This window comes from Synchiropus splendidus, chromosome 3, assembly GCF_027744825.2.
Source record: "Synchiropus splendidus isolate RoL2022-P1 chromosome 3, RoL_Sspl_1.0, whole genome shotgun sequence".
In the NCBI taxonomy this organism is placed as follows: Eukaryota; Metazoa; Chordata; class Actinopteri; order Syngnathiformes; family Callionymidae; genus Synchiropus; species Synchiropus splendidus.
This window is the reverse complement of record NC_071336.1, coordinates 28082811-28097644: the sequence shown is the minus strand read 5'-3', so window position 1 is coordinate 28097644 and position 14834 is coordinate 28082811. Positions and strand designations below refer to the sequence as shown.

General features: G+C 40.6%; 1 protein-coding gene and 1 pseudogene across 5 annotated transcripts in view; one reads left to right on the top strand and one right to left on the bottom strand.

Annotated features, from left to right (window-relative positions):
- Positions 1–1693: 1693 nt before the first annotated feature.
- Positions 1694–7368, bottom strand: LOC128756026 (crystallin J1C-like; annotated as a pseudogene).
- A 6268-nt stretch (positions 7369–13636) lies between these two features.
- The window catches only part of LOC128755329 (guanine nucleotide exchange factor VAV3), an 82216-nt gene continuing 81018 nt past the window's right edge, over positions 13637–14834 (top strand). For 2 of the 5 annotated variants that reach the window (XM_053858614.1, XM_053858613.1), the window contains exon 1: positions 13639–13988. In XM_053858614.1, coding sequence (XP_053714589.1) covers positions 13782–13988 — 207 coding nt within the window. In that variant the 5' untranslated portion in view covers positions 13639–13781. Of the gene's footprint in view, positions 13989–14834 lie in introns of all 5 variants that reach the window. The other 3 variants (XM_053858612.1, XM_053858616.1, XM_053858617.1) reach the window with 3 other exon arrangements.

Sequence of the window (14834 nt, the reverse complement as noted above, 5' to 3'; positions counted from 1 at the left end):
CTTGCTATTTTTGTATTTTTGTTTTTGCCTCACGTCATTGTAGTTAAAAGTCACTTCGACACGAACGTTTACGGACTTCAGAACGTTCCAGAAAAAATAGGATGTAGGAAACAATAAGAAGTATCTCTTGAATTCTGTTTCTTTAAACAATGTCATAACTGCGCAACATACATTATTATTATTACTATAACTTATTTATTTCCATATTTTCCATTTATTTTCCAAAGCACAACGAGTATAGTTGCGTTCTTGGTCAAACTAACAGTGTAAGAAGTTTCTCCACCAGATATATGATACCAATACTAATACCATTGCCTGTCCTTGTTTAACTTTTGATCAGAGGACCATTGCATTTTTTGTTCATTTATTATTATTATTATTATTGTTGTTGTTGTTATTGTTGTTGTTATTATTATTATTTTTATTATTATGTTTGGTTCATTATTGCACATTGTTCCAAAGCACTTGCACTGGTTTGTGGGATTCTGATTCTGATTCTGATTCTGAATGAAAAACTATGCTGTTTAATGTCAACAGCAGATGTCTGAGTGATTTCACAATATGCAAAACATTTTATCCTAAAGATGTGGGTCATACTCCATGCATACTAACACAACTGGAAAAAAACCCCTCATTTTTCAGTGTTTTCTTTATTAATATCTCCCCACAACCTCACTCCAACTACAAAGGCTTACTACTCGGCAGGTCGTGGGGTGAGCAGCATCATAACAGAGTTCCCTGACCTCATAAACTGGACTGTGACCTCTCCATCTGGTCCTGCTGGGCCCGTCCCATGGTCTTCTTCCAGGACAAGCTCTTGACGACCTTCCTTTTGATCACGTGATTTGAAAATCTGAGTGAGACTGATAAGAAATGTACACCCCCACAACAGAGGCCAAGTCTGGACGTGCAGGGCGGTTACCTCATAAATATGAGTCAGTGTCTCTGTTATAGCACGATAATTACGATGAAATAGTACACAGGTTGGCATCACAGAGCTTCAGCAGAAAAACACAAGTAACATTAACAAAGAATTCCCTCAAAACTGACATGGAAGTAGTTATTTTAGGCCATTACGCTCCAAATAAAAATACATCTGTCAAGATACTCAGTTTGAAAAGCACCTCCACCAGCAGGCACTTCTATTTCCTGCTTTATAATGCTGATTCATCGTAGCCATTTATCTTTCCTCTAAAAATACAACTGCAAATAAACATTTCATGGTCTCCATTTACAGTAGGTGTATGCTTTTTCATTGTTATAATGCTTTTCCTGTAGATGCATTACTCTTCTGTTCTTCTCTCTTGAGAATGATTTTATTTTCACAGCCATGACTGATGCTCCACTAATGTGAGAGGGTATTGTATGACAGCAAGAGATATAGTGATGGAGAAAACATAATATCTTTGGCAAAACGGTTCCTGTTTCTTGAATAACCTCACAAGGAAATTGACTTTTGAGAACGCGAGAGGTCTGGTTGTAATTCTAACGGATGGAGCCTGCCACCTGCTGTGTGGGAGGAAGCCAGACAGCGAGAGACACAACTGACTTCCCTGATGGAGGAGCGCACACTTTTACACAAATTCTTCAACTTGACAGCAGATTAAGAATTGATCATGAGTTAAATTTGTTCAATTTGTTCATCATATGATTATTTCCATCTAGTGGGTCTAAAAGAATGTCCAGCTCTCAAATAAGCAACACATTTTTAAAGCTACAAAAGCAGCCACAAATTGAAAGTAAACAGCTTTTTAAAGGTTGCCTATGCCGCAAAAATAAATACAAAGGCGTCTGTTCACTATTCCTGGACAACAATCTAAATTGTTGAAGCACAGGCTTTAAAAAACATATATTTGAATTATGCTGCTCTTAGTGACACAACAGAGCTCTTTCTAGAGAGGAATCATTTGTAGTAAATCAGAGAATCTGCTCTGTATCGTGACGACAAGAGCCAAAGGCGATGTGAAAATGGAAACTTGCTGATCAGCAAGCAGGGTGGCGATGGTCCTGGTGTGTTAACACATGAGACAAGCAAGCAACTTCATGGGCTTTTATTAGCTGCCGCTGTATTCATGAATCTTAGCTGACATAATGGAGCGCTGACAGAACCGAACCATCAAATCTCATTCAGTGCAGGACTTTAGAACAAGACCGTCATTAACGGTCATGTCAACGCTCACATGCAACTTCATGACACGAATAAAACGAAACAACAAAGAGATTGAGATCATTAAGCACTTTTGAGGATCTTTCCAGAGAGCTCCAGAAGCAAAGGGTATCTGAACGTCCTGGCCTTCCAAGACTCTGGGATCCCTGGCAGGCCAGTCTGTAAACACATCAGATGAGAGGTGTCTCACAATCATCATCACACCCTCGGCAAACAAACAACATCAACCCGACCAGAGCAGTATTTTTTAACCCACTTATTTAACTTTTGTTTTTTTCAAAACACAGCAGATCATTTGTTGCAGTCAATCTATAGATGTTTGGAGCGGCTTTGCTTGCATGCAATGCCAAACTCATGTGAACATTGTTCACTTCAGAAAGATGACTAAAATATGATAGCAATGTTGTTGTTTTCCTTGTATCTTTGAAGAACAAATTAAGGCACTGGAGAGTGAAGGAGTGATTCCTTTCTGCCCATTGCTGACAGGTTGTACCGTTGGTATTAAAGGACCTTTGACCTTTTTTTTTCAAAACAGGATGTTATTTTTAACAAACAACTCAGCAGATGTGAATGACGAAAAGTGTTATTGGTATTAAAGGACCTTTGATTCGATCAAATACATAGTGAAGTACACATAAGACTAAAAGAAAACATGGAATTTAAGCATCAAACTATAAGCCCAACCAAGCTAGCAACTTCCCAGTAGTTGGTTTGGTTACAGAATTTCAAGTGAATATTTCTCTTTGGATAGAAAAAAATTCAACTTGACATTAAAACATTTTATCAAGGACTATTAAGAAAATAAAGACTGAAAACACGTGGTGTTCCTGTATTCCAATACTCTCTGGTGACTGATGTCGCCCTCCACCCCTGACTGTACCTGAGCCCCAAAGCAGGCCCCGATAAAAGAGGCTCGGCTCGCGGTGCATCCCCCGCAGCGCATGGTGTCTCTGACAGCTTCGTCCAACTTGGTCAGTGTCAAGACTCCGTGAAGCGCTCCCTGGAATGCACCTGGCAAACCTGGAAACAGTGACAGACAGACCTGATGCTTGAAGGTGATTGATTGAAAAACAACAATTTTGGACAGACGCTTATTTGCTGTCTAAATATTGACAGAGCGCTGACATTCGTCTTTAAACCACTGTACTATTTTCCCGTGTATAATAACATTGATTCTAATGCAAGCTTATAGTTGTTCAGTTCAGTTCCGTTAACAACAAGATTTTATTAATTTGCTTCAGTGCTCATACTAATATTAATGTTTACCCATCAACATTTCCATTTTGAAAGTTAGAGGATTAAAGAGTTCAGAGGATGTCACAGCGCTTATTTTGATGGTCTGTTGCATAGCAAAATACAGGTATTTCTATATGTTAATTACTGATGTGACAATAACCACACTGAAAAAATTGAGATGAGGAAAATCATTTTGATAAAACTAGGATTTTCCTTAATGTCTACAAATATTGATCCCAGTCTTGGGTTTATTCATTTTTTTGTGAGCAAGACTTTAAAAAGAACTTTGTATACAATAACAGATCTGCTGAAGGAAACAGAATCCTGCACTAGTGCATCAAAGTGTTGAATCAGTTTCTTAGCAGGAGTAATGAGCAAAATCATTAACAACCTCCTTTAACCTCTTGGTCCTGTAAAACCTCTGCGAGTTAACTCAGCAGGGTGGGAAGATAAAAAGGTAAGAGGAGGGAGACCATTAGTCGGGAGATCAAAGCCTGACTGACTTTACTAACGGATATGGTGACAGGAGGGTTTACAGAAGCAGCGCCAAGTCAACAGACTTGGATCCTGCTGCTAGTGACCTGCTTACCTCATGTGTTTGAGTACACAGCGGGGATGAGCTGTTGGGACGTCTTGGCCAGGTTGTCCTTCACCTGGCGGAAGTGAGCTGCAGCAGAGAAACAGGAAGGGAACAAAAGTCATGTTTAATGGAACAACAGTTGACCCATTTTGGGTTTTACAGGCTTTTTCTCATGACACATTAAATATGGATCAAATCTGCTTCCTCTGTGTTGCGAACATGTTTTTTATTTTAGATGCGCTTGTCTGTTGTGACTAACATTTATTTTATTTGTAACTTTTCATTTTGCCAAGAAAACCCTGCTCACTAAAGTAAAAAAAAAAAGTAAAGCTATGAAGAGCAATGCAATTTATGCTGGTAAAATGTATTTTGAAAAATGAAAAAAGAAAATTAGATATTAATTTCATTTAAATTTATATATTTAATATATTTCAGAAGTGAAAATGAAGTTCTGATTATAAGCAGTTAAGAGAGAAAGCACCCCTCCTAAAAAGCATTTTAGTAGCCAAGTGCAATGTGCCTAACATAAAACACCATTGGATGCCCATAAATACACCAAAATTCAAAATCATATTGACTCACATTCCTGTCATTACAAAGCATCTATGGAAATATTGCAGCATATTTTTTTCCAATTACTATTTTCCTCATTGAGATTCACTAATATTATGGAAGCATACTTGAAGAATATAAGAGACGCAGACTCACCAATGACAGATCTGTCCATGTCCTGAGGGCTGAGTCTTGATGGATCATTCAGCTGAGCTATAACTTCATCCAGAGCATTGGGACTTGGACCATTTAGAATCAAGTGTTCCAAAAACCTGCAAAGAGCGAGACAAACTCATGATGATTGATAGTAGATTCAAATAATTTCACTTGTGTTCCAACATCTCCTCACCTTGCGGCCGCCAGAGTCATAGCCACACACATGTCGTTGTTCTGGGTGAGCCGCATGGCTTTCTCCACCTTCTCCAGCATCTCCGGACGACCAGCAAACATGGCTACTACTGGGGCAAGTTTAGTGATGCCGTCCATCTGACAGTCCACGTCGCAGCCTCACATTTTATTGAAATTTAAATGTGCAATTAGGCTTCCAAACATCAAAAGCACATCTTTAAAAATGTCTAAAGACTCCCTTCTTTCATACCAGTTTCATCTTTGCCAGCATCCACATTTCTCATGAAGGCTTTCAGGCTCCCGTTCCTCCACGGCCCATCAATAGGAAGCACAGCCCGGGGTCCTGAAACCAACAGCGACAGAAGCCTGAGTAAGGACCTGAGAATATGAGTGGGTCCCAGTAATTTCTTAAAAGTGGGATTTTAAAGAGATTCCCACCATATTCAGAGTCAGTCACCCCTACACACTCGCTTGCATTCTGGTAGAGCACTCATAGTTACCTCCTTTCTTCCTATAAGGGTCATTCAGTGGGAGGTCATACACTGTCCCAGGCCCGAAGAACTTGTAGAAACGTCTGGTAAGGTCATCCACATCAACATCTGCTGGGGACAGACCCATTAAAACTGCTGAAGCTTATTATATCAAATGATATATTTAATCATCAGCACGTGTTCGTACCGCCTCGCTGGCTCAGCGACTCCAGCAGGACGAAAGCTTGGTCACCGTAGCAGGTCTGCTCGCCAGTCTGCCTGCGGTAGAAAGGATTTGCTGACTCAGGTCTAAACTCTGGAGACGGTTCCAGATCAGAGAGAACTTCCTGCAGTCGGTCAGGATTGTAGATCCAGTGCATGGGCTGAGCTACAGAGAAGAGAGGGGAAAAAAGACACGGGAGTAGTGTTATTTTATATATATATATGATAATAAAAGAAGGGTCAGCTATTTTATTGTATCTTTTCCTCTTAAAAATATTTAAAACAGATTTTTTTATTTTTATTTAGATGACTGAAGCATCCAGTTGTTGATCTAGAGACACTAGGAGGTGTGTTTGAGTGACTTTATCAGATGACGAGGCTCCTGTTGCGAGTTGTTAAGGCGTGGTTTCTGCCATCAAAAGAAAAAGATCCTGTCTGGATAAGGAATTTCATAAAGTCATATGAAATAGCACTGGGTATTTTAGCACATGAAAAAAAAAGTTTCTAATAGACAATGCACGAGGGCGCTGTTAGTCCATTTGTATACTCCACATATGCTACTGCAAAACGGACAAACGTTGACTTTTCAGAGCTGGTTGGAAATATACAGACTAGGAACTGAGTTGCTCTGGATCGCGCTCTGTAGGCTCGTTTAGATTTAAGAACGTTATAAAGATCCCTCGTTCCATTAATAGTGGGAACAGTGAGGAAAAAAACAAACAAAAAAAAAACTTATCTGGTCACGTGACCACCACTTGTGTAGAACATAGACCAGACATATGATGACTTAGAAGAGCAAAAGATGTGGCACTGTAGGTAGTAAACTATGGTGACAAAATGTGTACTTGCCTAAGAAAGTTGAAATGAACTTGTCTTCCATAAGTAGGGAAGGTATATTGTTCGGCCATTACTGCTGCTGCATAGATTAAGATTTCCGCTGTTTAATTTCATCCACGCAGGATCAAATGTGTCATTGCGTTGGACAAATTTCCGAATGAAAAAGAAAGTTTTTTACAAGCTAAATATAGGCTAACAAATGAGGACGGTTATTTTACACTTAAAATATAAAATATTAGTCCAGTGGATCAGAATAATACATGATGTTCATGGTGTTCATTTTAACATCCCATCATGGGGTTGTTATCTCACCAGCTGCATCTGCCACTGCCGCCCCAATAATGGCCCCAATGGCTCGGTCGGTCACACTCAAGGCCATCTGCTGGTGTTCAGCGCAGATAAAGTGAAGACAAAGACAATACTTTAATATTCTTTTTAGGGCAATATCGAACTATATTGACTCATATTTTAAGCGACCCATGTAAATTGCAATTTGTAGCACACGGAACAAACAATAGAATAAAATATATTTACAAATGGAGGGGTACACCTTTAGTTGTTTGACTGAAAGACACGAGCAGCAACACAAAAGAACTCCATAATATATAATACTGCTGGTACTTAATGGACATATTCTTCGTGAGCTGTTTATAAGAGGCAAAATAATTGACCTGAAGATGATGAAAATGAAATCAGCTGTACTTACCTTCGCGGCCGCTTGTCACCAGTTTTCTTGAAAAGCTACAGAGCATGTTTTTTTAGTCGCGGTAACACCCACTTGTCTGATAAGACACCTCCAGTGAGAGAGAAGAAGTGTATGAGATAGTAAAAATGTGATGTAATACGAGTTTGTTTTTTTTTTTATAAATACAATTTTACAATAATGAACCCTATAAAGAAAAAAAATATTAGACCAATCACAATTACTCTCATAACATTATGACTATGAATTCTGATAAATTATGCTGGGAAAAAAAAGATTGAAGTCAGAAAACTATGATTTTCACATGTAACGGCACAAACTATTTTTGGGTCACCGGCCACTGATGCATTAAACTTGTTCACCACTCGCGCACAATAAAGTGAAATAAAAGTAGGCTGATCTCCCTCCGTGGACCATCCAGGCCCACTGTGCTGCTCCTCATGACTATCTGATGACTTGAAGTCATGTTGATTTGTCCTGCTGTCACTCTCTGTAAAGCTTCTACTCCATTGCCTTCATCCTGAAGGAATCGCAGCTGATCCCTGCCAGCGCTCCAGCCCTGATGAAGTCCAGCCTCGCTCTGGCTGCCTTCCATTTATCCCAGACCTCTCATGGGTATCGCAGGCCATTAATCTCTCTTTTGACCCTCAAAGCCGCCGGTGTAGTGTGAGTGTTTGGCAGCGGGTCAGAGAATCAATACCGTTTAGAAAACAATGAACCACAGAACCAAAGTCACCCCAATGGGCATTTTTTTTGTTGTTTAATTGTTCAATTATGGCTGCTTCTACTTGATTTTGGTTGAATGATTAAACCAACTGAACCACCTCTTATGCTGCTGTGGGTGTGTGCTGCCAGAGATTTGCAGTTATGGAGCATGCAGGTGTCCATTAATGTTCTCAGCACACTCAGTCGATATCTGTCATATTATTCAGAATCCTTCACATGTGCATTAAAAAGCGATACAAACCAGATATAGATGAAAAATTGCGCAGCATTTCACATTGTTGAACGCAACTCCTTCAGCTCCTTCAAGCTGAACGCAACTTGTTTACATTGGTTATTCCTCTTGTGACATCAACAAGGTGAGCGTCAGGATCTTGCTTTGTACAACTTCGCACTGAATTTCTATTCACTTAAAAATATTTGTACACTTCTTTAGCATTCAAAGTCTGGACGAACTGTGTCAGAGGATCCTTTAAAGTCTGAACCCTTTGCCACATTATGCTCACCTGTGTGAGCATGACTCCAGTATTAACTGATGAGTCAGTTAATACAGTAAATAATATAGCATATTATTTGTACACTGAGTCAGGTCCAGTATTATTATTATCATTATTATTATTCCAATGAATGGTGACAATCATACTAACATAAGGGATAGTGGAGTCTGTCCTACGCCACAGCGCAAGAGACATGACCTCATTGTTCCGCTGGGTTTTAAATTTTTTGTCAACGGTGCGCGCTCCCACTCAGACAGATGTTTGTGAAAACACTAACATCCGCAGTGGTGCTTGCCCTATAGTTTTTCTCTGGAAATCTTCACCTCTTTTCCTGCAGTAAATAAAGACTAAGAACTGGCACTTAAGAGGGAAACACAAATAAGGAGAAACAAAACAGGTCACTTCGATGATCCAAACATAGTAGACTGAGGAACGTGTCTGAGATAAGATTCACCTCCTCTTTGTGCTTTGAACCACAAATTATCGGGCCTAAAATGGCATTTTATGTTAAATATTTTCTTATTCATCATGAAATAAATATTATAAATCATAAATGTTAATTCTGACCTTTCTTTTTTTTTGACAAATATATGAGCCTATTATATGTTTAATGTCCTAATGGGCCTGTGACATCAATCCATCCAATTCTATATTCTTCATACAAAAATGCAAAAAAAAAAAACATTTGCTGCCATATGTTATCAGAAATCTCTTCGTGCAGAGAAGCAGAGGAAGTTGTGGGTAATATCATGAAAGAATTGAGCCATTTGTCAATAGTCTTTAAGGAAGAAGAACAGGCTCATGTTGTCAAATTCTGGAAATGACTGTGAGTTTGTCAGAGTGTGAAGGGTAAAGGATCAGAGATGGACATCGGTCGGCTCCAGAACAGCATTTGGGTATTTCTTCGCTGGTATCGAAGAAGAAGAGCTTGTTTACATTGGTTATTCCTCTTGTGAGCTCAACAAGGTGAGTGTCAGGATCTTCTGTTGTACAACTTTGCACTGAATTTCTATTCACTTAAAAATATTTCTACACTTATTTACCATTAAAATCCAACAGAAATAACATTCTGGACAAGCCGTATCAGAGGACCCTTTAAAGTCCGAACCCTTTGCCAAGCTTATGCTCACCTATGTGGAAAAAGATCAAGTGACACAATGGCCAAGATGGACCTTAATAAATCACTGTCTGGCAGGATGTCAGAAAAACGCACACAGTGAAGCAATAGCTTTGAGTTTGGGGGATGTAAAGCTATGATCATCTGGCAGCACGGTAGGGTGTTGGAAAGAGATTCCCTGCCCATCGGTGATGCCAAGACATGCAAAATAAGCACATTATTCACTGGAAAGAAAGAGAAAGAGAAAATATTGTATGTCTTTCACTGACAAAACAAATGTTTCATCAATATAACCTTCCTTTAACCTTCAATGTAAATTATCAGTGGGGCTCCATACAGTGAGAGACTGCTAGTTCACACAACTCCATCTTAAGGCAGGGTCGCAGTCTTTCTTTTTGTCTTTCGTTGTTCTCACACATGCAGAGACTCTTAAACTTCTTCTGACCTACATTTCACGAATTTAATAATGAATTATTCCTGTTTTTAAAATACAGGATGAGATGCGATGGTGACTGGTGAGTATAAATAATGTTACAGATTTTCAGAATTTGAGCTGAATGATAAGCACATTATGTCCCAATGAAGTTGACACACTTCAACGGTGAAGCGGGTGAATTGGTGTTGGTAGGCGTCCACAATCGTCCACTCTAAAAATCAATAGCATAGGACGTGGCTACAGGAGGCATATGTGACTCCACACCCGAGTCATGCCAGGCTTTACTTAAAAGTAATATTAATATATTATTACTGTGGCACACATACAGTACGTCCTCTCTCTTCTGCCGACTCCCTCCAGAAGCTGTTGATGAATCAAATATGGCAGGCTGCAGCTAAAAACAAGAGGCGTGTGACATCATCTCTGGGTGCCACTTGGCACGGTACCTTAGTTCTTTCTGAGTATTTATATATTTTGTCTGACGTTTCTGTGTCACAGTAGGACCTGCTCACTCCTGTGGGCTTCCATTGGGGTTCGACTCAGCAAATATTTATGACCAATGATTTGTATGGGGAGTTAAAACAATGGCTATGTCATGCAGAGCATTTTCCTCTGGTCCGGTTCTGGGGCTCACATACGTGTACCACATCAATGCAGAAACTGCCAGTGCGCAGTGATTATGCAGAAAATAGTTTAACATTTAAGTAAGCATGAGGCAAAAATTGGACTCTAAAACAAGTGTCAGCCATTGATTTGGCCTTACTGTGCATAAAAAATAAATAAAAATAGGAAGCCTGCTCCAATAGAACTGCCAAGATCGAGCTCTGTGGTTGTGATGACATGAATGCTGTAATTCATGTTTTTAAAAAGTTGTAGCTAGTTTGATCAAGAATTCATCTGCATCCTTCGGTCTGAAAGTGGAAGCTGAGGGAATATGCAGGCATTGGGCAGCATCTGGCCTCTGGCCACCGCTCCTGTTATCTGGTCGCCATGACATCCATTGTGCAGTCAGTGGAAGATAAACCCTGGTGCCTGCAAGAGAACCACGCGCACTCCCCTGGCCACGATCACTCCTGATCGGAACACAATGTGGATGAGAGAAAAGACCCTGGTTTTGTTCCAACACTGACAAGACAGGGATGGATGCTGACAAAAGAAATAATGTACTGCTCACAGCATAAAAAAAGATAAAAGCAGATTCAAATAAGGATTTTGTGACAACCATGAGGTGATATTTGGACTGAAAAAATGCCAATGAGTTGGTTTTAGTCGTTCTGCATTTGAGGTTAATAATATATGACACAGCCAAATTTTAGCAGAAATAAAAATAGAAGACGTGATTTAGCATGAGGCTTAGTTAAAACAGAAAAAAAAATCAATGGAATAAATAAACACAATCTGGTGAAATTCAAGGCTTTTCCACAAGATGGATTAAATTAGAACTTTACTTAGAGGCAAGGGGGTAGGGGCTGGGGGGAGAGAAGCTCCAGTAATAACAAAGGTGTTACACATATGTTGGTACGCTTTTCTGGCTGCAAACCGTTGATCTGACCGCGGATATTTTGCATCTCTTGTAAAACAGCGTGACAACAATAGGAACAATTTCCAGTTTCAGTTCCATATTGTCCTCTGTGTAATGGGCTAGTGAGCTGAACAAATGGTTTCATAAATGAATGATGCCACGTTGCCAAGGAAGTGGCTGATTAGTTTACATTCTCCAACACAGGAGATAGTACATTGGAAGTGCACGGCTTCGTCAGCAGAGCACGAGAACATAACCGGCTTCATTGTTGAGCGTGATGAGCAAAATAAGGTAGACAATTTGTGGAACAATGGTCGGACTGAAGCAGGAGGTGGAGGAATATCAAGCCGCCATTCAGCATGCTTCGATAGCGATTACACCATGGTCATATTATAAGGGATTACAAGACTCATTAATGCGGGTCATTGAAAATATATCAGCTCGGGAAGCAGAGACTTAAACAAAAGCGTTGCTTCCCACAATGCTGGTGCATTTTCACTGTCAATTTATGGATGTGAACATTGCTCTGAGCGATAAAAAATGGTCATGAAAAACAATTGGTATGAACACAGCAGTGTGCATCTACATGGCAAAGTTTGAGAGAATGGCTCTGCTTTGACCCATCAACACTAGATGTCAGAATCTCATTTGAAAATGGTCTTTATTTTAATGGAGCAATGTGAATGGATGCATCACAGTCCACCTTGTAACTCGATAGATGCTTAACCAGGCACTGAAAGCAGCTTCTACATTAACACAACATTAAAATGATACAATAGCAGTAACAAAGAAAGAGATGGAAAAGTAAAACCAAGGTATTCATTTTCTTCTTTTTTTTCCAAAGGAACATAGGTAAACCTATTTTTTGATGACGGACATGAGCACTTTTTTGATGCGTCTCAAGAGCCTTGCGTAGCAGAGCTTTCTCCATTTAACCCCGCAGCTCTGAAAACGTTTTCCTCTCGTAAATTAGAATGCTTCTTTCTTGCCTTCTGTGGCTTCTAACATATGAAAAAGTTGTTAAATCAAGATGACACTGTGTGCTCCGTTTTAGCTGAGTACTTCAGAGCGCCCATCAGGAGAAGAAGGGGCGCTCTGTTAGAATCATTTTCTTTGTCCGCTCAGCGCCGCCTGCAGAGGAGCTGACGACCACGGAGGTGGACAACAAAGTGCTGGCTTGGCTATCTTCACCAGCAGATTGCTGTTTGGGGGATTTCAATATGAGCAACAGTGGAGAACCCCAGGGTACTGTTCTCTCTCCCATGTACGGTGTATGGTTCTGATTTCAGGTTAAAATCGGAACAGTTTGAGAAGTTCTCTGACAGTTGAGCTGCATCACTGATGTCTGCAAGATAGAATACTGTTGGTACAGGAGGTTCACAAGGGAAACCTAGCCATCATCGTACATTGGGTTCCTTCACAGTGCACCTCACAGCTCATCTACAAGAACACACAGACAGGTTATTTTCTGTGTAGTAGACACATGTGCCAAGGAAGCCTGGGGAAGCTGGTGAAAAATCAGAATCGGAAAAACTTTATTAATCCTGAGGGATATTTTGTTCGTAACATAACATGCTCTGTAAACAACAAAAATATAAGTGAAAAAAAAAGTACATTATAAAATGCAAAACACAGTACTCTAATGTTTTTTTTAATAGACTGTAGGAAAGAGGAAAGAAGGCTATGCACATAAAGACGGACATGGAAGCGGTCTATGTACAATGTGCAAAAAATAAAAACAGATTAAAAACAGGCCGAGATGGAAAGATATCTTTCACTGTAAATTTAGCTCACGATGTGAAGGAGGTGATGAGAGGAAGGAGAATACTGCGGGCATCATTATCAACCTCTCACAGTGCTTGTGATGAGCAGTTGAAGAGCACCTGTCACTCATCGATGTTAGTTTCCGTCCTTTGACGTAACCGGTGCTTCATGCTTGATCTGGCATTTCCAAACTGTCTTTCAATAAGCACTGACATGTGACGGTGTTGCGCCACATGTCAAATATGAGTAATAACAGCATTCATATCATGCACACACATTCAAATGTGTTTGGAATGTTTTCTCGAATGTTGAAAGTTTTCAGTGGTTGCAGTAATGGTGTGACCTCGGGGCCTCTGTTACTTCATGTCAAACCAGAGAGTCGATTGGAGGCAAGGGGAAGTGTAACAGATGAGGGGGAGGGAAGAGAGACAGCGTTGGTGAGAGAGACAGGGGGAGTGCTCCATCCACTCTGTCAGTATCCGGACTGTCATCCTGCCGCGGCATCTGTCTGCTCCGAGCTCTCTCCGCCTCTGGCATGGATCCGATCTAAGGCGTCCGCTGGAGGACACGCGTTCTCTCGGGCTCTGGTCTGACTGAAGAGACAAGAATGATGGAGCACTGGCGGCAGTGTTCGCTGTGGTTGATCAACTGCAAGGTGCTTCCCGCGAACCATCGGGTGACATGGGAGTCCGCGCAGGTATTCGACTTGGCCCAGACCCTCCGGGATGGAGTCCTTCTCTGCCATCTGCTCAACAACCTGAAACCCCAGTGCATCAACCTGAAGGAAATCAACCTTCGTCCGCAGATGTCACAGGTACTCTTCACGTTGTTTTCAACGCCGAAGTGCAGCGAGGAAAACGGAACCAAATTACGTTGAAAAAAATCCCGTGTCAAGAATTTTGTAAATGATCACCAATACACACCTACTGAGAGACAAAAATGACGCTTCACTTTATCTACGGTGGTCTAAAATCGAATTCGGCTGTGTCACATTTTCTAGTTATTGGCAGTTTTAACAACATTTATGAACTTTGTCGCGTCGTCCCCTCCGCTGCTGCGGTACGTTTGGCCAACGGTGAACAGCGCGACTGCACGCTTAACTAATTCACTTTAAACGGTTTGTCCATCACTTCCGTTTTATGTTGGGCCACTAACATAAGCCGAATAAAAGGTACCGGGTCGCCCAATCTTTGCCGCGCGAAAAATCCTCGTACAATGTAACCCTGACGAAAATGACGGAGGATGTTGTGAAACAGCTCAAATGTGAACGAAGTATGGTGCTAGAGAGAGAGGTGTCTGTTCAACACATGGAAACGAAGGTTACTGGCCAGTTCCGGACATTCCCTCCCTAACTAATATACCTTTTGTTGTGAATAATCATAACTCAGTTGTCAGCATAGTTTGTATTTGTAAAATTAATCTTATTTGCTTTCCATGGATTCAGTGAAATGAACTTTTCTATAGAGTCCAATGAAGCTAACACTACTGTAACAGCAAATAAATAAGAGATTTGCTGCCACATGGCTCTTGTTTGTCAGCCACCATCTGCTACAATAACAGGACAGCCAGGCCAGATTAATACACGCCTTCATATCTGCGAATCTGCAGATCTGGATGAGACTCAATACACAGTAAGATGGACACTAACCCACTGAGCCTG